Below are 27617 nucleotides of genomic sequence, written 5' to 3' on the forward strand. Positions count from 1 at the left end.
CTCCCAGTGTCTGACACGTAAAGACTGAATAAATATTTGTTAAATGATACGATGAATAAATGGATGGATGGATTGAAGGTCAGCACAACTGTTCCCAGAGAGGGAATAAGAAAATACATAAGCTCTCAGATGAGAAAAAGCTTGCTGTGTTTGAAGAACAGAAAGAAGACTGGCTGGAACTAGAGAGAAGAGTGGAAGATTGAGATCAACGTAGAGAAATTGGCAACTTGACCCTGATAGGCAATTTTAAACTTAACTTTTAAATTTTGTTTTAAGTGCAGTGGGAAGAGATTAAAAGGTTTGTAGCACAGCAGTCGTGTAATCTGATCTGGATGCCTTTTTTTAAAGCTGTTTCTTTCATTTTACTGTTTTTTGAGAGTTTAATAAGGTGGTAGGTATGACAGTTTATTAAACTGGATATTTGAGTAAAGTAAACTGCTTGAAATCCAGATTATTTATTTTGTTTATAATGTTAGCACTAGCATCCTTGTTTTATGTTTGTTTTAATAATTTTCTTATTTATAAGCAGGAACTTATAGGCAAGAACTTGTTTTTGTTTTTGTATTTCCAGTGAAGGTGGTGTTTTTAAGGCTCATCTCACTTTCCCAAAAGATTATCCCCTTCGGCCTCCTAAAATGAAATTCATTACAGAAATCTGGCACCCAAATGGTAAGTTTATCTAGTTTTACTTTTACATTTGCAAGTATGATGGCCTGTCCCTGAAGTTTTCAAGGTCAATAAGGAAGATGTAGTTCTCAATGAAATTGCGTTGGAATTTTTGTACTAAGTTTGTTGTGTTTGTTATGCACATGGGCTTGGATTTAGATTCCTTAGAAGAGAAGAATTGACAGAGATCACATGGGGAAAAAAAATCTTCATTTATTTATTTATTTACTTATTTAGTTTTCAGCTCGTTTTGAGACTCATGATGTTCCTAACTGGAGGCAGGGTTGGTGGGTGATATTCAGCATTAATAGAGCTCTTATAATTGAGGAGATAATTTCCAAGGTATTAGGTGACTCTTTGGCTATTACAAAGAGCTTAGAAGTAATTAAACCTGGATTTTTAATTTCTATTTTCTCATCTTAGCTCCTAGACTATGGACAACGCTTAACTTTTAATGTATGTTCTTAGCTGTCAAAAAGGAATGTCTTACCTACATCATAAGGTGATTGATAGGATCAAATGAGATACAATACTGTGTGTTTAAACCTTCAAAAGTATCCAGTACAGCAGTGCATAAAATGGTGACATTGACTTTTTTACCCAAAGATGTACTACCATTTAAAATTCACTTTGTGAGCCAAAGGTTAGGCCAGATAAACTATGTGTATACACAGTCTCCCTGAACTTTTGGCCTTATTTTGTATGATAGAGCTTGCAAGAATTTCTTTCCTAAGTATTTTGACTATCAGTATTTTGTCATCAAAGTTGTCTTTTTAGACAATTACACTGATCTTCATTCTACTTCTCATAGTCCAGACTTTCAGTTGCAAGGAAGAGAAACCCTTATATATTAGTTTAAGCAAAAATCAGTGAGGGTAACAGATGCATGAATAAACCAAGGCTTTGTTTCAAGGAAGTGTAATAGCACCCAGTGACTTGAAAAACAGATGAGTCTTACTTAGGAGAGACTAGACTGGCAAATGGAAAACTATTGGGAACCAAGGAAGCCGCCATATTTCATCACATCTAAGATAGCAGTGATGACAAAAGACATAGTTAATTTTTGCACCAGGAAGAAGGGAGAAAAATAATTTCTTTCTGGTAGAACACATTAGCGATAATCCTACAAGATATATGGAGGCACGAATTGACCACATCTGCCTTGGACGTTTCTTTCATTTCTTCCTAGCCTTTTGGCAGTTTCTCCTGCCTTCTCTTGAATTATTTGATGTGTAATAGTCAATCTTTTTCCACCTATTTCAAAGGAAAATGTAACGAAGTTTCTGAATGTTGTCTCTACCACAAATTAGCTATATTACTGTAGGTAAAAGCCTCTTGAACCTTAGTTTCTCTATCTGTGAGAGTTACATGAGAGAATATATGTAAGCAGTACATGGAACCTCTGTTAAGAGGAACAATAGCAGTGGCCTCCGTAGTTTAAGAGGGCAACTGAAATGAGTGTTTATTTTCTTTGTTTTTTAAGGTTGAAGGGATTGTTGGTTTGCAGACCATAAGGGAGAAGGCATTAGAGAGTGAAGTAATTAAGACGTGATTTGAGTGAAGGGATGTTTTGTGAAGAAAGGATACCCGAGGAGGCAATGGGCCAGGGATGGCAGGTTCAGAAGGAGCTAGACTTAGAAAGGGGAGTGAGAGTGGTCTGCAGTGGGAATGAGGGGAAAAACCAGCATTTGAATTTCTGCTAGGTGCTGGAGATACAAAGATGATCGAGTTAAGGTCTTTCTGTAAGGATATTATGGTATGTGTAAGGGAAAGACGGACATAAATTTAATGGTGAAACAGAGACAACAGTGATGTTGTTATAAAGGTGTTTGGTAGCATAGAAGAGGGAGTCAGGGAATGATGGAGAATGTGATTCTTAAATAGAATTTTGAATATGTATCTTTAGTTGTGGGGACTCAATAGTTTTAAAGCTGTATAGTAGGTTCATCATGACTATATTTATGTCTAGAAAGTTTATACTCACGGGGGAAGGTTTGGAAGGGAAAACCAGACAAAATAGCTAGGAGATAGAGGATTTTATCAATTGCTAATGGGTACGGCATTTCTTTCTGTGGTGATGAATATATTGTAAAATTGATCGTGGTGATGGTTATACAACTCTAAACATACTAGAAACCATTAAATTGTATACTTCAAATGCATGAATTATATCTCAAAAGCTGTTTTATTAAAAATTATTATATGGTAAAGTCATACAAGTCATTTGTATGACTTAGATGCACTCAATTTGAGACTTGTTTTTCTGGAGGTGCAGTTGCCATAACCACTTAGGTAATTAAAACTAGTCAAGGCTCAGCAGTGAGCTTAGGGCCTTGGAAGCTACTGACATCAAGATGACAGGTAACGATATAAATCATCATGTGGTATACCTTAAACTTACACAACGTTTTCTGTCAATTATATCTTAATAAAGCTGGCGGGGGGGAGATGGTGGGTAACACTGTGATATAATGAATGGTTTAATTTACTTAGGGAAAAGATGATTAATTTTGGAGATTAGGATAACATCAAAAGTCAGACCAAGGAAAAGGAAAAGAAGAAAGTGATTGAGAGAATGGCTTCAAGAACCAGGGAAAGGAAGTGTGCCACGGAAGTAAGAGAGGAAAATGTGTCCAGGAAGGTGTCCTCAACGGTATCAGTTGTTTTGGGCCCAGAAGGGTTGACTTTAAAAATACCCAGGAGAATATGTTCTCCCAGTCACTTTGTGAGAATAGTCATAGCATCCTGTTTGGAAGCAGAAGACAGTTTCCCATAAGGCAAAAAAGAGAGTACCCAAGTGTAAATAGAGAAGACGAGGGGAAATCAGATTTTCCTAATTTTAGAGCACAGCTTCAAGAGAAGGGAGATAGCTTGAAGGGTATGCATGGTTCAGGTAGTTTAGTTTCAAGATGGAAGAAGAGCTGTGTTTTCTTTTCAGTCATTGATGCTGAGACTGTTGGCTAGCTACTTATGGGGAAATTGATTTAGAAATTTTCTTCACACCAAACAGCAAAGTGAATTAAAACTCTAAATGGAATAAAAAGTTTCAAGTGGTTTTTAAAAATAGTGAATATTATTTTCTGGGTGTTAGGAACAAGGAGTTTCTAGTTTCAAAAGCAATAAATATTGGAAGACTATAAAGAGGAAAGAGAAATGGTAACTAAATTCAGTATGGGATTCTTAAATGAATCTTGTGTCAGATAATAAGGCCAGCCATTAAAAAACATTATTGGGGTATTGAAATGAAAGAAAAAAAATAACAGGCAAAAATTAAACAAGGAAAATTAAGAAGCAGTTTGGCAAGAAGAAAACTAAACATTGAGTACATAAATGGGTAAAGGATATGAACAGACATTAGACTAAAGAGGAAATACATAAAGTTTCTGTACATGGAAAAATTTAGCCCCTAAAAGTATTTTAAACTAGATTTCAGTTGTGAAATTAAAAATTTTTTCAATAAAGAAAAATCTTAGTTTTATTGCCTTGTCACTCAGAATTATCAGCTCATATCTTGCATTTTTAAAGTATAATTTGGTAATAGGCATTAAGCGTAAAAACCTCTTTCTAAGAAACTAAACTGTATGTTTAAAATGAAATGACACAAGGTTAAAAAATTTTAAAGGTGCTAAATTACGATAATTTTTATAAAAGGAAAATGGGTCTCAAATAGATTCTCTCTGATAGAATTCTGTACAAACATTTGATGTTAAATGTTCTCCAAGAAAATGACTTCCAAAGAAAAAATTTTAAGTGTAAGTGAGGAAAATATCTTAATACTGTGTAAGCATTTTCTGTTCAACTTTATAGTGCTGTCACAAGTTTTGCTGTTGTTATTCTTGATCTAGTTAGTTATTTCATTTTAGTTAAGAGATTTTACTAGGAGGTGTAGGTGAGTTGGGAAAAGGAACCTTAATTGCAGAACAGCTCATATACAAGACATTGAAGGCATGAGTCTTGAATGTTGCATTCACTGCTGAACTCCATGTCAGGTGGTGGGTGCCTGGCACACGGCACGCGTTCAAGAAGCATTTATCGTAGAGCCACAGTGCACACGAACTTTGACTCTGGTTACCCAGAGTTAATAATAGCAGGGGAGTGCTTGAGTTAGGAGGTGAAAAGTAGGCTTTAACATTATACCTATCATAAATTTGTTGGACTTTAGGTAGGAAGTCAGGGATGAAATATACATAAATAGTGTCATTGGTTGTTTATAGGATTTGGAAATTTGGTTAAAAAGTTTTTCACCAAAATTTTATACTTTTCTGTCTTTTCTAACATTTCTCCAATAAGTATGCTTTTTGCAATAGGGAAAATTTCACTGTAGAAGATTAATGAATGTTATGATTTTGATAGTTCCCTAATAGGGAATATTTGTGTGATGTAAATGTGGATTAGGACTCCTCTACCCCTTTTGATCAACAATTAATTTGTGGCTTGGATTTTAAAACCGTTTTATAGATTAGGGGCCTAATGAATATCACTTACGTTGATGAATTTTCACTAGCAATATAACATGTTCCTTTTGTGGATTTGAGTATACTTTTTCCCTGAAAATATAATTTTGCCTTTATGTGATTTTAAAAGTATATTATCATGTTACCTTTTATTTTTTTCTTAGGAAAGTCTCTAGACCTTTGACTATTAACAATTTCAATCAATAAGTTAGTGGGGAAACTAGGAATTCATTATCCAGAAACTCAATTCTGGTGTTTAGACCATATACTTTCTGCAAATGAAGAACAGATTCAACAGATGCCATTTCTTCATTTCATTGTATTTATTACATGTAAATGCTAGGCACCATCTACATACTATGTGTCTTGAAATTTTGCACAAATGAAAAAGGTAGCTTACATTCCTTTTGGGTTTGTCAGGTGGATCCTACTTGGTAAAATCTTCGGTCTTCCTAAAAGGTTAACAGGTTCCATTTTGGAAATTAACTTCTGTATCTTTTCAGTGGTACAGTGGTATTGAATTTTATACAGATGCCGTGGGAATTGGGACCATGTTTATTATAATATGTATTTTATGTATAGCCAAATTATTTTAAATATTTAAAACAGTAATCTTATTCTTTAATTTTGCAGTTGATAAAAATGGTGATGTATGCATTTCTATTCTTCATGAGCCCGGGGAAGATAAATATGGTTATGAAAAGCCCGAGGAACGCTGGCTGCCTATTCACACCGTGGAAACCATCATGATTAGTGTCATTTCTATGCTGGCAGACCCTAATGGAGACTCACCTGCTAATGTTGACGCTGCGGTAAGGTGGTCACATGCACACATCTCCCCTCTCGTTTAATTAAACTTGATTAGAACTATAGTAACTTTATAAGTATATATGTGTGGATGTGTATGATATATGTTTTTATTCATTTAATTTTTTCATGAATCTGTACAAAGATAAGTAAGACCTAACTAAGCTTTACCCCTAAATATTTGTACCTGCATCTTTTAAGAATAAGGACACTAGGGGATTCCCTGTTGGTGCAGTGGTTAAGAATCCTCCTGCCAATGCAGGGGACATGGGTTCGATCCCTGGTCCAGGAAGATCCTACATGCTGTGGACCAGCTAAGCCCATGTGCCACAACCACTGGGCCTGTGCTCTACAGCCCACGAGCCACAACTACTGAAGCCTGCGCGCCTAGAGCCCGTGCTCCACAACAAGAGAAGCCACCTCAGTGAGAAGCCCGCGCACCACAATGAAGAGTAGCCCGTGCTCGTCGCAACTAGAGAAAGCCTGCGAGCAGCAACAAAGACCCAACGCAGCACCCCCCAAAAAAATAAATTAAAAAAAAAAAAGGAATAAGGACACTATCCTATATAACTATAAAACAGCTGTCATACCTATGAGAACTTATTATCAGGTCCCTAGTAGGTCCATATTATTATTCCCAAGCTTTTATTTTTAAAACTTTCAGACCTACAAAATGTTGCATTAGTTATAAACACCCTTAAACACCCCTATACCCTACACATACAGGTTCACAAATGTGGACATTTTACAACGTTGTTATTATCATTATTATTATTTGCTAAACTGAGAATACTTTACAGATCTTTATGTTTAAGTATATACTTAAATACTTCAGCGTGTATCTCCTAAGAACGAAATGGGTGGGGCGGCAGAATCCAGAACTTTAGGAACCCACATTGCTTTTGAAAAATTAATTAATTTTGGCTGTGTTGGGTCTTCGTTGCTCCACGAGGGCTTTCTCTAGTTGTGTTGAGTGGGGGCTGTTCTTCATTGTAGTGCTCGGGCTTCTCATTGTGGTGGCATCTCTTGTTGAGGAGCACAGGCTCTAGGCGTGTGGGCGTCAGTAGTTGTGGCACATGGGCTTAGTTGCTCTACGGCATGTGGGATCTCCTGAACCAGGGCTTGAACCCATGTCCCCTGCATTGGCAGGTGGTTTCTTAACCAGTGCGTCACCAGGGAAGTCCTCACGTTACATTTTGTATTCGTTTTATTTATTTTTTACTTATTTATTTATTTTTTATTTTGTAAAGGTTGGTATTTCTTACCATTTTACTGTAGGTTTCTCATTTTTACATTATTGTTTTTATTTTCTTTTTTTTGGTCTTCTCTTCCTTCTCCTTTTCTTTTTTTTAAAAATTATTTTATTTATTTGTTAATTTTTTTTGGCTGCACTGCACTCCACGGCATGTGGGATCTTAGTTCCCTGACCAGGGATCGAACCCATGCCCCCTGCAGTGGAAGCGTGCAGTCTTAACCACTGGACCGCCACAGAAGTCCTGTATTCATGTTTTATTAGTCTCCTTTAATCTAGAATAGTCCTAGTTCCTCAGCCGTCTATCCTTCTTTAACAATCCTTTTGTTCTAATTCTTATTCTTGGAAACTTTGTTAGTATATGTGAAAGCTGGGAGATTAAATTCACCTTTTTTCCTTGTTATTTCAAACCTACATAAAAACTTGGGTGAAATCTTACATGTAGAAAAACACTACATATAATAACCCCCTTTCAAATCTCTGGCTTTGAATTTTTGAATTTAGTAATTGAATTGAAGTAAACACTGGCAGAAAACCATTCTAACTTCTAATAAGTCAAGTATCAGTCCAAACAACATAAGGGGCGCATGTGTGCAGAATTGGTTTCACTCAAGAGTGTGTGAGTAATAAGCCAGATGTTAAACTAAGAGTGAAAAAAAAAATAAACTAAGAGTGAGTTGGAGGAAGAGGGGTACCATTTAAATGCCAAAGTGAAGAAGTAATTACTTTCAGTACCAATACCCACACTAGCAGCTCTAATTCTAGTGGTCTTCAGTATATTTATATAAAATCTATATATCATCGTTATTATTTTAGGAAGGTATTAATTTTGGGTGTAGGTAGGAGGAAGGGCCAAGCTATTGAGTCATATAGACTTTCTGTCAATCTCTTTTCAGCCCCACTTCATTTATTTATTTGTTTGGCTGCTCCAGGTCTTAGTTGCGGTATGTGAGATCTTAAGTTTCAGCATGCGGGATCTTTAGTTGTGGCATGCGGGCTCTTAGTTGCAGCATGCAGGATCTAGTTTCATGACCAGGGATCTAACCTGAGCCCCCTGCATTGAGAGCGTGAAGTCTTAACCACTGGACCACCAGGGAAGTCCCTCAGCCCCACATCTTTTTTTTTTTTTTTTTTAATATTTATTTATTTATTTATTTGACTGCACTGGGTCTTCTTTAGCTGTGGCATGCACCTCACCCCTACTTCTTACTGACTTCTCAGAGCTGTCATTTCCAAACTTTAACTTCAGAGTTCTGTTCAATAGGTCCTTTTCCCTCCTTTGCTGGGGTTCCATTGAGACTCCTGTAGGCTATTACTTTCTCTCCTCTAATGTACGTTTCATTGTTCTTCCATCTACTTTTGGTCTTCCAGAAGAAATTTCTCCCCGTTATTAGATGATTTTAATGCCATTTTCTTTGACAGTGAGGATTTATACCTTAAAAAAATAATTCCGGTATGATCATTTTAATAGGATCTTAGGAGAGCTAAGAGATAAACATATGTGCTTTTTGGTCTATTGATTCCGTAGGTTCTTCACATGTAAAATGCAGATGATAACACCACCCATCTGGTCATCCACAGTGTGTGGCATAGTGGATTCAACAAATGGCGACTCTGTTATTAGCTAGCTCCTGCTTTGAACCATCATCTACCAATCTGTCTTCTACCTAGAAGTCATCCTTGCCCAGTCTTGTGTGTCACCAGAGAATGTCAGTCAAATTATATATCTAAATTCCTTTCCACCCCTCTGCCATTGATTTGAGTCCTTTTAACTTCTTACCTACATTATTGTAATAGCTTTCTATCTCATCTCCCTGCTCTCAGTCTTACTTCTCTCTGCTAAGTGCTCTTTTTAGGTGATTTTTTTTTTTCTTTCTTTTCTTGAGATTGACCTTCCTTCTTTTCTGGAATTGACCCTTTCTCCTTAAAATTTCTTAAATATGATAATGAGGTAATTACAGACAATAACATTTTATCCATAAATATTTCATCAAACATCTCCAGATCTCTGTAGATGTTAGCATTATAGTTTATCTCATAATTTATTATAATGATTGGCTTTCTGGGGTGCCTTGCTTTGAGGGCAAAAATTGTTGTTCAAATCTCTTCCTCTGCACAGGCAAGTATTGAAGATTTCTGTAGTCTTTGCTATCCCTAAATGGATGATATAGCGGGGGGAAAAAAGGGCTGGGCATTTTTGTGAGAATTTCCTGGTATTTACATGCTAAGTAAAATCAGCTCTATTCTCCTGTGAAACTATGCTGGTGCTGTTTTGTGTTCCATTTTTATGGGCCAGGCAGTGATAGTGATATTGTCACTGTCATGTGTCCCACCCCCTCATCCCCCCGCCCCCACTAGAAATAGTACTCAGTATCATCTCAGTATGATGCATTACACCCATATACTTGATATTGGAGGCACTGTTATGTCTACTTTATTTTCTGGTTGCTACCCAGTAGGGAGAGTTGGTGATCCTTCAGATAGCCTGGATAGCTTATTTGTAAGTCGTAGCTTTCTTTTTAGCATAATACAAAACTGCTAATGATCTTCAGGGCCTTTTCCTTTTTTAAAGAGACTTTTGCCTGTAGAGGTCATTTGCATGTATCTTAGCAGAGTGCCTTGCAAAAGTGTTTCTTGACTACTTTTCTACCTTGTCAACTTTTTAACATTTTAAAAGTATTCACATTACCAAAGCATTACATTCAAAATTAAAGTTAGTATTTGAGATTGTAAGAGGAGTTTACATAAAATCAGTTGCTGTTACTTTTGTACTTACAGAAAGAATGGAGGGAAGACAGAAATGGAGAATTCAAAAGGAAAGTTGCCCGCTGTGTAAGAAAAAGCCAAGAGACTGCTTTTGAGTGACATTTATTCAACAGCTGTAACTTCACTTATTTCAGGGTAAGTTCATTTAAAAAGTCATCCTATTCTTTTGCATTTTTATACACGTCATAAATGTTTTTAGAAATTGTGTGATTTGGGTATTTGAATTGCTTGTTTTCATTGGCCTCATTTTTTAGTGGTAGTATCCAGTAGTCTCTTATTTCTCAGCAGAAATAGTGTCATCCCCTTGCTTTTTCCTTCAGTAAATACAGCTGTTTTTTACTAGATATTCTGTGTTAAACTGGTTGTTAGTATGGTAACAGTCTATTTCTTTTCACTGATGGTAAAATTTCTCATTATAAAGTTCTGTTCTGTTTTTTTTTAAAGCTAAGTTTCCTCCGTTTTACCTTTTGGTTTGCCATCTTTGACTAAGCTAGGCATTGAAGTTTCTTGTATCTTCTCATACTGTGCTATATGAATAAAGAATGACTTAAATTTTTGTTTCCCAGTTTTTTTTAAAGAAGGATCATATTTTATATTAAACATCTACCTTTCTTGTTTTAATTGGTCTTTATCTCCTTGTTTATTACTTATAGGGCCAGTAGGAAAATTTTCCCTTTTATTGTATACCGTCTGTCCACAAGTCCGTTTTAAGTCTAGCAAGGAGCCAAAGATAGCAGCCACCCATCTGGCTTAGAAGAGGACATGGTGTAGATGAATTGACCAAATGTGTGATATTTAAGTTATTTGGTTTCCCTTTTTAAAATCAGATATCGAGGTGATAAAACCTGTGTATGAAACGTAGCATCTAAAAAATCAGAATACATGATACATCCCTGTACCTGGCCACCTATTTTAAGCAAAAGAACTTTAGGAATTCCCAGGTGGTCCAGTCAGTGGTTAGGACTCCGTGTTCTCACTGCCGAGGGTCCGGATTCAATCCCTGGTGGGGAACTAAGATCCCACAAGCTGTGTGGTGTGGCCAATCAATCTATCAATCAATATTAAAAAAGAAAAAGAACTTCATTACTACTTGTTACATCTCCTATATTCCCCTCCTACCCCATCCTTTTTTCATATTCCCAATTATTTGTTTACCATTGCTTTTCTTCATAATTTCATCAAGTTTGTATTCCTAAACAACATATTCCACGTTTTTGAACTGAATATATGTGAAATTATAATGTATGCATTCTTTTGTGACTTTTAGCTCATCATTATATTCTTGAAATTGGTCTTTGTTATGTGCAGTTATATTTCTTCTGTTTTCACTGTTTAGTATTTCATTAGATAAATTACTCTTGATTCTCATTGCATTATTTCTCTATTTTGGGAGGGGTTCTTTTGTTTGTTTTGCTTTTTTTGTTGTTTTGTTTTTACTTGGTGTTTTTGTTTGTTTGTTTTTTGTTCTTTTGGGTTTTTTTGGCCATGCCTCCTGGCTTGCAGGATCTTAGTTCCCCAATCAGGGATTGAACCTGGGCCCAGGGCAGTGAAAGCACAGAGTCCTAACCACTGGACCACCAGGGAATTCCCCTATTTTGCTCTGTTTTTGCTATTACAGAGAATGTGGCTATCCTTGTTTCTTGTTGCAGAGATACTACAAAAGTTTCTTGGGGGCTTCCCTGGTGGCGCAGTGGTTGAGAGTCCACCTGCCGATGCAGGGGACACGGGTTCGTGGCCTGGTCCGGGAAGATCCCACATGCCGCGGAGCGGCTGGGCCCGTGAGTCATGGCCTCTGAGCTTGCGCATCCGGAGCCTGTGCTCGGCAACGGGAGAGGCCACAACAGTGAGAGGCCTGCGTACAGCAAAAAATAAAAATTAAAAAAAAAAAAAGTTTCTTGGGTGTATACCTAGGGGTGGCATTAAGTTAAAGGTATATGCACACCACTTTGAGTAGATAATGCCAAATTGTCTTCCAAAATGTTGCATCTATTTATACTCCTTTTGGCAAGGACAAGGATTCCATTTGTTCCATATTCTCTTTAACATTTGATATTATCAGGGTTCTTCAAAGTTTGTTTTCCCAAAGTTTTTGATCTGGTGTAAAATGATATGTCATTATGGACTTAATGTGTGTTGCCTTAGTTACCAATGCAATTGCGTATTGTAACATGTGTTTGACCATTGACACTTCCTCTGTGAAATGCTTATTCTGGTCTTTCCTGTTTTTCAGTAAGGTTATTGATTTGTATCCTTGTCAGTTCACTTTTTCCATGGTGTCTTTGGATGAACAAGGTGCTTAATTTTAATGCAGTTTAATTTTTTAGTTCTTTCCTGTATGCATTTTACTTTTTGTGTCTTAGTTTCTTCCCTGCCATCAGAAAGCTACTATTGTATACTGTCTTCTAAAAGTTATTATGGTTTTGCCTTTCACAAATGTGTTGAATTCACTGAAATTGGTTGATGTATGGTATGAGTTGGAGTTCAACTTTACTCTTTGATTCCCCCTAATATATAACTGTTGACTGCATCATTTATTTACAAGTCCATCCTTTCACCACTGATATGCAGTGTTGGTTATGTTGTAAAACTACATTCCAGGTATGTGTTGATCTGTTTCTGACCTTTCTAGGTTTCCTTAGTTGGCTTGTCTATCCTTGAACTGGTATCACAGTGTCTTAATTTTTATTTATGATTTTTATGATTAAACGTATCAAATGCAAAGGTAAATCAGAAGTTAAGCTAAAGTCTACCCACTTTTCATTCTGTTTTCATGTTTGATTATCTCTAAGTTTCTGAAAAGACTCATATCTACTTTTAGATCTTGTTATAATAACCTAAAATGCTGAAAATTAACTTTACTTCTCTTTGTTCCCAACAGATATAGCAATAACCTTGCAGTCTTCAAATTATTTCTGTTTTGTTACTTTTGCTAACAGTCCTGTCCTGATTTCATTATCATTACATCTAATACCTCCCACATGTCTAGTCAGTGATCCTCATCTTTTCTTTTGACTCTTGCTTTCCACCACCTTAGGTCAAGTTCTTGTTACTAGTTGAACATCTTTTGTGTCGGCCTGCACTTCATCCTAGATATTTGTCCTGGATACAACTGCCATGTTAGTCTTCACGAAGCTCAGCTCATTTATTGCATTGGTTCTTTTATGGGTCGGACAATATCTTAGGAACAACAAGCACTTCAGGGCTTGTTTTCCTTACCCATACTATTTTCCAGTCAGAAAAGAGCTTGGCGACAACAACGAATTGAGAGGAAGGAAATAATAGGTTGAAGCCTAAGCTTATGTGTGATTTTACCTTATAAACAGTACTTTATAAATTTAGGAAATAATCAAGATAGTATTGATTATTGATACTTGATATATATATATATATATATCTATATATATATATATATATAATACTTGATAGTATATTGCAAATAAAATAAATAAGTACGAATGAAGTGTCACAAACTAATTTTGTAAGGGATTATATATTCTTTGTTGGTGGGATTAGAGTTAATTTATACTTGATCATAACATACACGTCTTTAAAGTATACTTATCAAGATTAAGGTTCATGTAAAAAGAAGATGGAGGCAAATAATAATGTTGAATCAAAATACCTCCTTGCATAGAATAGGTTAATTGAAAAACAGTATAATATACTGTTAATGATGAAACTAAACTGAGAACTTACAATTAAAGGTGTAGGAAGCAATAACTGGAAATCTTGGCAAACAGGTCAGCACTGCTTACACATCCTTCTTTAAAGTTGCAAGTCCTACATATAAATTCATTCGTGCATTGTAATGGCTGTGCACTGTTGTAGAAGGGTGTGTGTGGCAGCTGGACATTAGATAGGACAGAATTTTGAATTAAATTAATGCTCTAATATTTTAATGGTTAATTTTAGTTACCATTCCTAACTTATTGTGTTACTATTAAGCTCAGGCTTCTGTGTAAAAAATTATAGTCTTTGAACTGTGTGTTTTTCATCGGTAAGAACTGAGTAAACGATTTTGCATTTTGTTTTCAGTCTGAAGCTCATCCTCATCATGAGGATCCTTTGGCCCACCTATGGCCAAAGACAAACATTCTTTGGGAAACATTGATTAATAAGTAATTAAGGGGAGTTTCCTGGTGGTATAGTGGTTAAGATTTCACTGCCGTGGCACAGGTTCAATTCCTGGTTGGGGAACTGAGATCCCACAAGCTGTGTGGTGCCGCCAAAAAAACAAACAAAAAAGTAATTAAAGCAGACATAGTTAACTAGCATTCAGGGACCCAGTCTTGTCTATTGTATGTTGATTAACAATTACTAGTAGCTTCCCTCTTATGCTCATATAGTCCCCCTCTTTCTGAAATGTATCTCGTCATTCATTCAACTCAAATACTCGACCCATTTCTCGTGCCAAGGGTCTGGAATGTGTGTTCTGTTTCTTTTGCCACTTGAGATGAGGTCCATTTCAAATTTCCCTTCTTTCATGAAGTTATTGCTCTTCATCCCCAAGCAAATTCTTCCCTTTCTGAAGTACTGTAGCACCTAGAGTCTTAACTTTTAGCCATTTATGAATTTGTCTTACTGCTCTTGTTACATATGATATGATACAGTTGGGAAATAATGCCTCAGTAATACCCAATTCCAGTCATCTGTTTGGATTGCACTAAAAGTGAAATCATTTGAAAATTAAATTAAGAAATCACATCAGACTCCATGACTTAACTAATACCTTCTATAAAAGGGCCTATGTTTTACTCATCTACCTAATGCACAGAACAAGGTAAGCTGCAGGGTTGAGGTGCCCACATAATCTTTATTTTTTATTATTATTATTTTTTATAAAGTTATTTATTTTTACTTATTTATTTTTGGCTGCGTTGGGTCTTCGTTGTTGCGCGTGGGCTTTCTCTAGTTGCAGCAAGTGGGGGCTACTCTTCGTTGTGCGCGGTCTTCTCATTGCGGTGGCTTCTCTTGTTGCGGAGCACGGGCTCTAGGCATGCGGGCTTCAGTAGTTGTGGCACGCGGGCTCAGTAGTTTTGGCGCACAGGCTTAGTTGCTTCGCGGCATGTGGGATCTTCCCGGATCAGGGCTCGAACCTGTGTCCCCTGCGTTGGCAGGTGGATTCTTAACCACTGCGCCACCAGGGAAGCCCCACATAATCTAAATGTCTCTGTCATTACATGATTTTTATGCCCATGGCTATACTGTAGAAACCTGTTGCTTTGTGGCAGATTTAGCGAGCTCTAGTCTATCACTCAAACTCTTCTTCTTTTTTTTTTTTTGCGGTACGCGGGCCTCTCACTGCTGCGGCCTCTCCTGTTGCGGAGCACAGGCTCCAGACGTGCAGGCCCAGCGGCCATGGCCCACGGGCCCAGCCGCTCTGCGGCATGTGGGATCCTCCCGGACCGGGGCACGAACCCGTGTCCCCTGCATCGGCAGGCAGATTCCCAACCACTGCGCCACCAGGGAAGCCCTCAAACTCTTCTTAAAGACTTGCTTTTTTCATGCACTTTCTGAATATCCTCAGTCTCTGTAGTCTTGTGATAGGATGATGTGAAATAAAACCCACAAGAAGCACTTGAAAAATGTACATTCTATTTGGGTTGAATGAAAAGTAAATTTAATTTAGTATTTTTTAATGATGTAATTTTTTACATCAAAATCTATAACTTATATAATTTTCTTTTAACTGGAAGCATTAGTGTTGATGTACTTGATCCAGATTTTCTTTATTTTACTTTTATTGTGGTAAACACACAACCTAAATCTACCCTCTTAACAATTTTTATGTGTACAGTATTGTTAACTATATGCACATTGTTGTACAGTATATCTCTAGAGCTTTTTCATTTTGCACGACTGAAACTTCTCTACCCCTTGAACAACAACTCTCCATTCCCCCTCTCCTCAGGCCTTGGCAACCACCACTTTATGTTTCTATCAGTGTGACTACTTTAGATACCTCATATAAGTGTAATCATGTAGTATCTGTGTCTCCTGTATAAAGATTATTAATAATTAATAACCATATCCTTTTTCTAATTCAGGTGTGGGATGGGATGAAGAGAGAGGAGATAGGGAGAAACAAATCCTCCCTTTCCCATAGATCAGCAGCATGGCCACATTCTATACCACTAGACAAAAGGACTTTGGTCTTTTGGTTCTGTATCAAGGCTAGAGGGATTGTATTAATTCTCTGTTGCTGTGTTACAAATTACCTAAAATTCAGTGACTTAAAACAGCATTTCTTTTTTTTTAAGTGTCATTTTATTTTAATTAATTAATTAATTAATTAATTAATTAATGCTGTGTTGGGTTTCTGTGCGAGGGCTTTCTCTAGTTGTGGCCAGCGGGGGCCACTCTTCATCACGGTGCGCGGGCCTCTCACTATCGCGGCCTTTCTTGTTGCAGAGCACAGGCTCCAGACGTGCAGGCTCAGTAGTTGTGGCTCACGGGCCTAGTTGCTCTGCGGCATGTGGGGTCCTCCCAGACCGGGGCTCGAACCCGTGTCCCCTGCATTATCAGGCAGATTCTCAACCACTGCGCCACCAGGGAAGCCCTAAAACAGCATTTCTTATCTCATGGTTACCATAGGCCAGGGTTCCATGTATGGCTTGGTTGACTCTTCTGGCTCTGGGCTCCTTATAATGCTGCAGTCAAGGTGTTGGTTGGCACTGCAGCCATCTCAGGGCTCAGCTGTGGTGGGTGGATCTGCTTCCAAGTTCAGTCAACTGGTTTTTGTCAGGTTTCTATTCCTTATAGGCCATTGACTGAGTCCTAAGTTTTTTATCACATGGGCCTCTTCATAGGTCAACTCACAACTTGCTGGTTGGCTTCATCAGGGAATAAGTAAGATGATAAGAGAAGATAAGCTATGGGTGTAGTGGATGTTACTGTCTCTGTCCAGAGGGAAATAATCATATCCCAGCCTGCTGGGCATGTTGCCTACTGATAACTCATAGCTGAGTTGCTTTCTAGGAGTGTTGCCCTTAGCTAAAAGAGATCACTTGCCCAAGTTAGTCCCCTTCCCCAGAGGCCACTTGCATCCAAGGACTAGTTGGTTTGGGTAAGGGATGGGTTGATACAAAGGCTTGGACTTTTTTCTCAATTTGGGAATTACCTGAAGGGCCATTCCAGTGTGGGATTGACTGAAGCCTTTATTTCAACTGCCCCCCTCAGTTCATCTTCTTCTTCTGCTTAGATCTATTTCCCTCACTCTTGTTTTTGGAAGCACTTCCCAGTAAACAAATACCTGTCTGAGAATCTGTTTCGTAGATAACCTCACCCAGGATAGTGGGCATTGTGTAACCCAGCACAGTTAGATAGAAGATTTTCTGCCTTACCTCGTTGCATATGTGTACGCATGAATCGAGTCATTTCTCACAAATAGAAGTATATGTGGCTCCATGTATACGGCTTCTGTTCCTCCTAGGTGGCCATATTTTCTTCATGGCTTATTTGAGACCACATTTGGAGTATGTGATTATCACAATAGGACCACATCCTTGATGGGTTTCATATTCAGATCATTTAAGGATTAGCCTCCACATCTCACCCGTATCTCCTTAAAATTAGGGCTCCTTAAACGTTGAGGCTTTCTGATCTCTTGTGTTACAGTAAGATTATGAAGAAAAGTGCAGACTCTATTGAACCTGCTTCAAGGATGCATCCACCTCACTCCCACTAATACAGGTGATCTATAGTGATCTTGTTGACTGGGTAAGGAGGAGACTAAGCTATCTCCAGTAAATTTTAAAACATGAGACAGATAGGAAAAACAAATATCAGAACAAAATACAGGAGAATATCAAGGTAGAGAAGGATTTATTAGGCACCAGTAACACCCATAAAAGGAAAAAATTTGATAAATTTGGCTGTATCAAAACCAAAAACTTAAATATTATGACAAGACAAAGTAAACAAATATAAGCGGCAAACTGGGAAAAATTTTCTGTAAATCTAATATTCAGGATTTCTATCTAGAATCTACAGACTTTTGCAAAGCAGTAAGAAAAATATCAGCACAAAGGACAATGATATGAATAGATAATAAATAGAAGCAAAAAGAAAGATGATTGTTGTTATACATGCAAAAATTAATTCAGCTGTATTTGTAAGCAGAAATACGAAGTTACAGGGGATGACATCAAATCCATCAGGTTGTCAAAAACCAAAATGTCCAAGAAACCCAAGTGTTGGTGAAGATTTCGGGAAGTGGTGTACCTGAAATACTGGTATGAGTGAAGTTGTTCTGTCAACATTGGAGAGCAATTTGGTAATATCTACTCAATTTGAAAACACGTATCCTGCGATTTAGGTGTATAGGTTAGAGAAACTCCAGCACATGTGTACAGAGAGACATGATACAAGGATATTGCTTGCAGTATTGTGTGTAATTTTTAAAAGGCCTATCAGAATTGATCAGTTACTATTAATATCAGTTACAATATTCTATTGTATCAGCTAAAATACCTAATGTAGACTTAGTAATATATAATCACATGGTTAAATCTCAACACAAATCTTTTTTTTTTTTTTTTTTTGTGGTATGCGGGCCTCTCACTGTTGTGGCCTCTCCCGTCGCAGAGCACAGGCTCCGGACGCGCAGGCCCAGCGGCCATGGCTCACGGGCCCAGCCGCTCCGCGGCATGTGGGATCTTCCCAGACCGGGGCACGAACCCGTGTCCCTTGCATCGGCAGGCGGACTCTCAACCACTGCGCCACCAGGGAAGCCCTCAACACAAATCTTGAGTAGGAAAAGCAATTTGCAAGAAAAAGTATGATATCATTTATGTAAATTATAAAGTAAAACCAACTATATTTTATTCTATCATAGTTATCCGATAGAATAAAAGTTTTTTTAAAAAGAAAGGACTAGAAGAAATATATAAAATTCTTAAAATTTGTAGTACTACTTAACTTTAGGGAGGAAGAGAGGGACCTGGGAAACAAAGGGGCTTTGCCCTGTTTTTTTTTTTTAAACTGTCAATCTTCCAGCACATTTGCCTCACCTTCTTCCCTCTCCACAGAAAACTAACGTAATAAGGAAACCAGGGGCTGCCTGTTTGCCACATCCAAAGGCTTAATTTTAGTTTAGTGGGTTTTTTTTGGCTGCACCATGAGGCGTGTGTGATCTTAGTTCGCCCGACCAGGGATTGAACCTGTGCCCCCTGCAGTGGAAGTGGGGAGTGTGAACCACTGGACCGCCAGGGAAGTCCCTTAGTTTTGATTTTTAATCTCTGTAGCAATTGAATTGAATTGACTATTGATCTCCCTTCTAGAAACATCTTCTCTAACCCATAAATATCATGGCTCTATTTTGGTTCCTTCTGAATTTGACTGCTACCTTTATAGTTGCAGCTATATATAAGGGAAAGTAAATCTCTTTTCCATCTCAGCTCCCCAGTTCTGCTATCAGAAGTAAACACTGTTTAATCTTTCAGAAATCTTACTCTCCCCCTAACACACATGTACACACAAGTGTGATTTTGTGTCTGTGTTTATAACATAAATGTATACATAGCATACACTCTGTACTTTCCATTTAACATTGTCTTGATATTTTACTAGCTCAATAATGTATATCTGCTTCCCTTTTAACAGTTGCATGTTATTAAGGATTAAGATTTATATCTTGAAATGAGAGGTAACACCAAGAACAGCTGACCCTGAGCTCATTTCATTTCTTGTTAATGAATATTTACAAAGGCACTGTTTTCTTGGGAAAGAAGGGGCTCTGTAGGAGTACCATAGACATTATCCAGGCCATTAGAGAGCTGTTCACCTAGCCAGTTAGACCAGGCATAAAAAAGGTTAAACCACTCGCAGAGCTCTAGTGGGAGTAGAAACACGGTGCAGCTTTGAGAAAGTATGACTGATACTGAATGGTTAGGACAGAGGTTAGACGTAGGGCTGCGGGTGAGATTAGAAGTCTCTAGAGTAGAGATGACCATTCATTTGGTATAGAGAGCAGTACATACTAGGGCCAAAGACAGCATCTTGCACAATTTCCACATTTAGGGGACAGAAACATGTGGGCTGCCTGGTCACAAGGAGGAGAGCTAGGAGAGTGAGGTATTACCGACTTCAGAAAGGAAGTGTGTGGATGGTCACCAGTGCATGACATAAGGAAAAGAAAAAGAATAGTTCAGTTTGGGGGAAAACCAGATGGATTGGTGATAGGGGGAGAGTTGTTGTTTAGTAAGTAGTATATTTGGTGGCAGTGTAGAATGAATTGGAACTTTTGGAATCATCTGTGTGAAAGATAATGGGGAAAACTTCCTTGATATACTAAGCTATTTAACTCATGGACTGCTTTCACTTAAGAATGGTTGAGCTTATTGGGACACTTACCCTCGAATGACGAATTACTTTCAATATTGTCTTTAACATCAAAAAGTGTTAAAAAAAAGTGTTTTTTTTTTTGGAAATCACGCTTGTCTGCTTTTTATTTTTTTAGGCCTTTTAGAAAGATTAAATTGTGTAGCCACATGGAAAACTAATGATTTGATTCTAGTTTTAGAAATAAATGGAACAAGACACTTTCCAACTAAACCATCTCCAGATTTGTAGGTTAGAAATCAAGAATAATGAAGTGTAAGTTTGAGGCAAAAAATAGATACTTAAGTTATTTTGTAAAGACATACAGTTGATATAATTTCCATTAATATAAAAATGGTGTGATTTTTTAACAAAGTCACACAACAGAAGATTTATTTTAAACCAGAAATGGGATATGCTTACAAATTGTAAATGACTGTTTTAGGTCAGCACCGTTTATTTGAGTGTTATGCAGGTAATTCAGTTTCACATTTCTCTTTCTAGAGAAAAGAACAACAAACTTGCTTTTTCTGTACCAAGGCCTTTTGTCTGTTTAGAATATATTTTATTTAAAGGCGGGGCGGGGGGAATAGATTTTTCTTTTCCTGCTGAAGAAGAAGCTAAAGCTATTTAAAGCTGGGTCCTAACTACTAAAAGGCTCAAATACCTGATTTTAGGTAGTTAATGACTTTCTATAGTCAGTCCTCTCTGGAGTATTTTTCTTTAAAACCTCACATGGAAACAGGTTTTAAATGGTTCTTTTGTGACCCTGAAATTTCTTGTTCATATCATAAGGGAATGATTACTGAATGCCCGAGCTCTATACCCAGTTCTTTTTCAGCCCTGAGAGGTTAACTGGGCGGGGGTAAATTTGGGTGTGATATGTAGTCTTTGGAAAAACACTTAAGTAACATAACCTAAAAGTTACAGTCCTATTCATAATGATTTCTCTTGAGTATCAGTCTATGTCTTTAGATTTTCTAATAAAACGTGTGCACATATGTGTATCTGTGTGCAAACAATAGAACCTGATTGCTGGTGAAGGTGGTATATTCATATTTGGTGGATTCAGTGCTTTGCTGGGGACCATTTACATTGATTGGTATGAGCCCTTTGGAGAGAAATTTAGCAGTCATTCTACTTCTCAGGAGCTGTCTTAGGGAGGTAGTCTAAATTCAGGAAATAGGCACATGTTCGGCCATAGATAAGCCCACAGCTTTCTTCTTGCCCACATCAGACCTCTGGTATGGTTGAATTCGGGTGATTGTAATATTGATAAATTCATTCGGGGATTTAGAAGACACACTGAACTTTTCACACATCTGGTGTGAGTTAAATATTTGCCATGGATCTAAGTACATTTGGCTTCATTGTTAGGAGTTTAAAATTATATCCCTTGGATTCCCAGTCATCTTCTATTAGACTTCTTTGTGACCAGCATTGGCTTGGCAGGTGATACAGACTTCTGTGTTTCTGGAGTACTTGATCCGATGTAATAGTAATAGGTATTCTCCTCCCCTGCCCCCTTCTCCTGCTCCCGCTACATACTCAAAGGACACATTCATATAATAAAAGCTCTGAAAAGTCCAATCATTTAATTAGACTTTTTTTAATTTAATTGAAACTAGTGTTTTTTTCTAACCTTTTGAACAGGAAACTCTGCCACTTATTAATTAGCTCTGTGACCTTGTCTCTCTTTTCTCTGTAAAATGGGGGAAACCCCTTCATATGGTGATTATGAGCATTACATGAGATAAGTTTGTATAGCACTTTGTATACTGCTTGGCACATAATAAGCACTCGATAAGGTGGTAGTTGTTTTTATTTAGCTGTGGTTCTTCTAGTCGAATTGAACACATGAGATTAGCAGACACAAAACAATAGGGAACTCTAATTGGGAGAGGTCAGTTGTCAGAGGCTTCACGGATAATATAGGTTTGGACTGAACCTAGAGAAATCTAAGTTAAAGCTTAGTAATAGAACTTTCTTCACTGATGGAAATAATCTATATTTGCATTGTCCAACATGGTAGTCAGTAGACATACTGAGCACTCGATATGTGGGTAGTGTGACTGAGGAACTAAATTTAAAATTTTATTAACAATTATTTGAATTTAAAATGAAATGGTTGTATGTGGCTGTCATATTGGAAAAGCACAAAATTGAGCTTAAAGTGAAATGAAAAATTTGTTTCCCAAGAAATGGAATACAAATAAAAATTTCTAATCAATTCTTTTGTAATTTATAAAATCATTATATAATGCTGTTTGCTTTCTTGTAGGTCTCCAATTGAGAAACATGGCACTGTTTTTCCTGCACTCTACCCACCTATTGCTGGACTTCTGTTGTAACAAGTTGGCAAACACTGGCTGGAACTGGGCTGCAATAAAACATGCCAGTATCAATGCTGACAAGAGCCTAACAAGTGCCAACTTACAGATGATTACGCATTTTGAATTCTAATGAACTGTTTTAACCTTCAGGAAGAATTGTAAAGACCTGTACATAGCACAACATGATCCGGATAATATATATACTGTTCATGTACATCCACAAACACACCTTGTACCAAATAATGCTTTCTTGTAGTAGAATAAGAATCGTGTAAATTCTAAAAGATTTTAGCAGGTTTTCTTTCCCTATTCATTGTTTCTTATCAGTTTTAAAAGACTCCTTAAAGCATGTCAGATAAAAAGCAATTAGGATTAAAAGTTTCCATTTAATTTCCTTTAAACCATTGAGGCTTCATTAAACTCTTTTCACTTACTAAACTTTGTATCTTCTTTGTTTTGACACACTCCCCTTTGCTTTTGTCTCTTCTGTCTGCCAGGATCATTTAGTTCAAATACTGAAACACTCAATAAGCAACTACTTGATTTTTAATGATGACTTCAGAGGAATGGTCATCACTAGGTGCTTCATCCCTTTTGTATTATACTTGCACCCATCTCTTGGATTGGATATAGCAATAACATTTTTTTCATTGTTGAGAGCTCTTGAATTCAGTCATTATCCCCAAGAACTAAAAAGAGTTGGTTCTGAATTCAATTCAGATTTAAAATGATTGAAATTTACCCCAAACAAAACAAAATTCTGATTTGGTTTTATTTTTGCCCTCAGTTACCTAATGTGAAGGTTGGATGAATAAAGCATGCACAGCTGCAGGCTTTCTACTTAACTTCTGGGTTTGCTATTAAAAATGCTGTTTACCCACACACCCTTCTCCTTAGCTCTTCATATTTCTTTGCCTCTATCCTCTATACTGCAGATTTTTCTCACCTATTGTACAAAGAAATTGCGATGTATATTTTCATGTAATTTGATTTTGGAATTCTGTCACCTTATGTAGTGAGTTCTTCCAAAATATAATTTTTTTCCAATAATTGTCAAGTTGTTGGCTTTTATTGTATTGAATGAAGGTTATAATACTGAGTGCCAGAGAAGTGCAGTTTAGAAAAATCTCAGGTTGTTTCCTTATGCAAACAAATTTAATACTTGAAAATCACATGGCCATGGCAGTATATGTATTGGGTTCTGTATAGATTCTTATGTGAATCCCAAAGCATTACAGGGATGTAAAGGCTTTGTTATTTGACATATACAGATTTTGCCACTGACATACTGCACTTGGATTTTTATTACTGTTTGAGCATAAGTATATTTCATATCATAAGTTTTCAAAAATAATTTCAGGAAATGTAAAATGAGCATGTGCAGTGTTAAAGGTGTGCCCAGGTTCCTCTGTGTTTGGTGTGAGGCTGGGACTTGGAGGTAGTCTTTGGCATATAAGGGATAGAACTTGAGACAGTACCTGATGGGACATGGTGATTAATTGTGAGAATCAGTGAGAATTGGTGCATCTCTGCTCTGGGGGGTTTGGAGAAATGCTTGGGCAGAAGAATGAAAGGATTCCTGCAAGGAGCCAGTCCCTTATGAACTTGCATGTCTTTTAAAGCAGAAGTAAAATAATTGAGGATGTAGTCACAGTAGAGAGTGATTTTTCTAAATGTCAGTCTCTTCTTCACTCTGAAGCATTAAAAAAGCCCATAAATGTGTAATGGCTGAATGTGAAATTGTTTGATTCATTGCAGCCCAATTTTCTTCAAGAACTTGGCGTGTGACTTTACTTTTTCAAAGACTCTGTAAACACTGTTGCCCCAAAGTGCCAGCAGTACGGCATGCCTACCTGGGACTTTGAATGCAATCCCTTTTTATTCTTAAATCAGAAATTGTTCACATGGTGCTTGCTTGTGGCAAGATGGAGTCTGAATTTTGTTCTCCTATTGCTGTAATTCTGCTAGCAATCTCTTGAGTTAAAACCTGGGATTTGACTCTTCAGAGAGGAGCAAATGACCTAGTAACTCAGGGACAACTATTCTTGAACTTTAAGTGCCACATTAATGCAGTTACTTTGGTGTAACCATGTGTTCTTTAGGGCTAGATCATGGGGGTAGAAGGAGAGCCAGGAATGAGTGCACGTCTCATGACACCCCTTTCCACCTGGTGCCCTGAGTGTGCTACATATGGAAACACAGGCCTCGAGAGATGTTTTGGCTTCTTTTCCTCTGTCAGAGGTGTCATCTGTGCCTTTCCCAGTGTTCATCTGACTGTGAATCTAAATGCCTCTACATTTGATATTAAACCACACTTAGGTGACACTGATCCAGGTGGCTTTTGTCCCAGCAGTGCCTCATCATTAGTGTGAGTCTTGTCTGCTTCAGGAAAAGGATTTTTCTCCCTGACCTCGTGCCAACCATCAACAACACCTGCATAGTCTTATGGATTGTAGAACCGTTGCCTGTTTCCTAAATTTATTCCAAGTTCTTGTAAAGGCTTATCGATTTCAGTCTGTGCTCATAATAGGATGGGTGAGCTCAGTGGCTTTCTGGCCTCTTGTGAGTTTAAAATCCAAATGAGGTTGGTTTTCTTGTCATTACAAGGTAATATTTTTGTGAGGTTATTCCACTAGTTCTGTGAGTACTTGGGTGTCATAGTGTCTTTAATGGCCTTCATTCTTGGTTGTGAAATTTTATTTTATATGCTCATTCACCCTCTACAAATCTCCCTGTTTGGGGTTGTGGTGCCTGTGTATCTTTGCCTGTCTGGTCCCCAGTTGGTGGAATTACCTTTTGTGTACTGCCACTTCTCAGCATCTTTGAAATTTGACATAATGTTGCTTCATTCCAGTTTTTTGTTTATTTGTTTTTTTTTAGTTCTGTAATTTGTTGATTGTATTTAACTATGTGAGTTCTGTTGTGATGTTTACTGTATTGTAAAGCACCTCGATCATGTGATGGGTGCTCTATAAATCAATAAATGATGACTTAGAGGCTGTATCATGAGCTATTTTGGTTTCAGGATGCAGGTCTCCAAAGCAAGTTATGGGATTCTTTCTATTTAAACAGCACATGATAGCAAAGGGTCCACAGGGGAATCTAGATAAAAAAATTTTAAAACCTTATTTAAAGGAGGAACCAGAGGGTAGGAAGTTCACTTTACTTCCAACCTGATATAACGGTCTTAAAATTTCCAGTACGCGGCCAACCACCATTCTTAATCAGAATTTCGTGCATGCTGATTTAGAACCTTATATAAAATAAAATGAGCACATGTTAGAACATTATTTGGGATTTTGTCTTTGGCCTAGACTGGTTTTACCATGAAGATAAGCCAAAAGGTGAAGAACCCAGTCTCAAACGTCAACTGGAAGAGAACACAGGCACCATCTCAATCCCCACCTTCCCTCCTCTAAACAGATGGGCAAACTTGGCCCCAATACCTGCCCAGTACCACTCAGTAAGTTAGTGGCAAATGCAGCAAGAACTGAGTACTTTTTTCCTTTTTCTGGAGGACTGCAAACCACAACAGGATTCAGGATGTGAATGTTCAGCTTTTCACCCTGCATCTTTATCTATAGTTTATATGGATTTACAGTGTTAGGTGTTGAAAGCTTGTTTGTCTTGATAGAAGTTGCCAGTGGTTTTAAGGCCTCTTCCTTACAAACCCTGAGAAAAGAACATGGAGCCTAATTTCTTAATCACAAGAAGAAAATCCTCCTTGAGAGCAGTTTGGGGAAAATGGGGGCTCATTTTTCAGGGTTTAATTTTTCTGAAAAATATATTTGAAATAAAACTATTATAGAAAGGTCTAGATGATGTCCCTAAACTTTAAATATCAGTTGTAAGCATAATCATCTACTTGAGGTATATAGCAAAAAAGTTTTATTCCCATGCTGTCCAATGCAAATGAACAACAGCTTTTGACTTTGTCTACTGTGTGCAAGGCCATAGGCTTTGAGGAAGGATCAGTTGGTTTTCTCCCTCCTTCTTGTAAGAGTTGGTAACACCTCACCAAATTAAAATTGTTCGTTTTCTGGAGGACTGCAAACCCCAACGGGATTCAGGTATTTTTGATTGCTCAGTTTCAGATGGTGTAACCTGGCTGTCTCGGTAGGACTAGTCTTCTTTGTCTCTTGGAGTCTGCACACCCCACTGGGCTGCAGTGAAGGAGAAGGGAAAGGCTTTCAAAAAAGGCAGCCAGACACATCTTAGACATAGCTGCACAGAAAGTCATAGATAAGGTACTTGGTTTTCCCTTGCCAGCAGTCTCCATTAAGAACAAGTGCAGTATAATAGTACTGTGTGTGTTAGCACTGTGACCTCTCCTTTAACCCTCATGAGCACCAGTAATCAAGTTCCTATTTATTGAGCCTTCACTTTGTGGCAGGCTTGTGCTAGATGTGTTTCGTAAAGGATCTAGTCAAATTCTTACAAGGATCCTCATGCAGAATCAGGTTCAGATTAATTTCTCAAGACTGTACAGCAAGTAGGTTTCATGGCTGGGATTCAGTTTCATGACTTCCCTTACATACCGTGTGCCATTATTTCTTACCTCCGGGATATTTTTTCCCAGGTCACGTAGAGACTGAGGTGTGTTGAGGCTTGTACTTGAACCCAATTCATTGGACTACCAGTCTAGTGATTCCCTCCCTATCATGATATGACACTACCTCCCCAGAAAGAGTCTGTTCCCCTACGCTCTTAAGGCAGGCAGCATTTTTCCCTTCCTGTACTTCATGCTCCATGTCTGGGACAACTTCATACAAAGTTCCTCTAAATCAGACAAAACATGAATTAGGTCTAAAATGAATCATGTTTCAGTGCTCAGATTTCTCAGGTCATATCTAATATTGTAGCTCCATCCAACCCTGTTGGGTATTGTAATTCACTGAGTACTGTAGATGCTTTATTTTACAGGGTGTATTAAGTAGTCCTATAGCTCAGGGGTTTCAAGCCAGTAAGAGTCTACTCAGAAGACAAGGGCCCAGAGATAGGGTTATGTTACAGTGCTAA

General features: G+C 37.7%; 1 protein-coding gene across 1 annotated transcript in view; it reads left to right on the forward strand.

Annotated features, from left to right (window-relative positions):
* Window positions 1-25601, forward strand: part of UBE2G1 (ubiquitin conjugating enzyme E2 G1) — a gene marked incomplete at its 5' end in the record, with an annotated part of 103772 nt that extends 78171 nt beyond the window's left edge. The window contains 4 exons of the mRNA XM_060134665.1: window positions 572-669; window positions 5754-5932; window positions 9958-10080; window positions 22547-25601. Coding sequence (XP_059990648.1) covers window positions 572-669; window positions 5754-5932; window positions 9958-10044 — 364 coding nt within the window. The remainder of the gene's footprint in view (window positions 1-571; window positions 670-5753; window positions 5933-9957; window positions 10081-22546) is intronic.
* Between the last annotated feature and the right edge of the window lie 2016 nt (window positions 25602-27617).

The sequence above is a fragment of the Lagenorhynchus albirostris genome, chromosome 20 (genome assembly GCF_949774975.1).
Source record: "Lagenorhynchus albirostris chromosome 20, mLagAlb1.1, whole genome shotgun sequence".
In the NCBI taxonomy this organism is placed as follows: Eukaryota; Metazoa; Chordata; class Mammalia; order Artiodactyla; family Delphinidae; genus Lagenorhynchus; species Lagenorhynchus albirostris.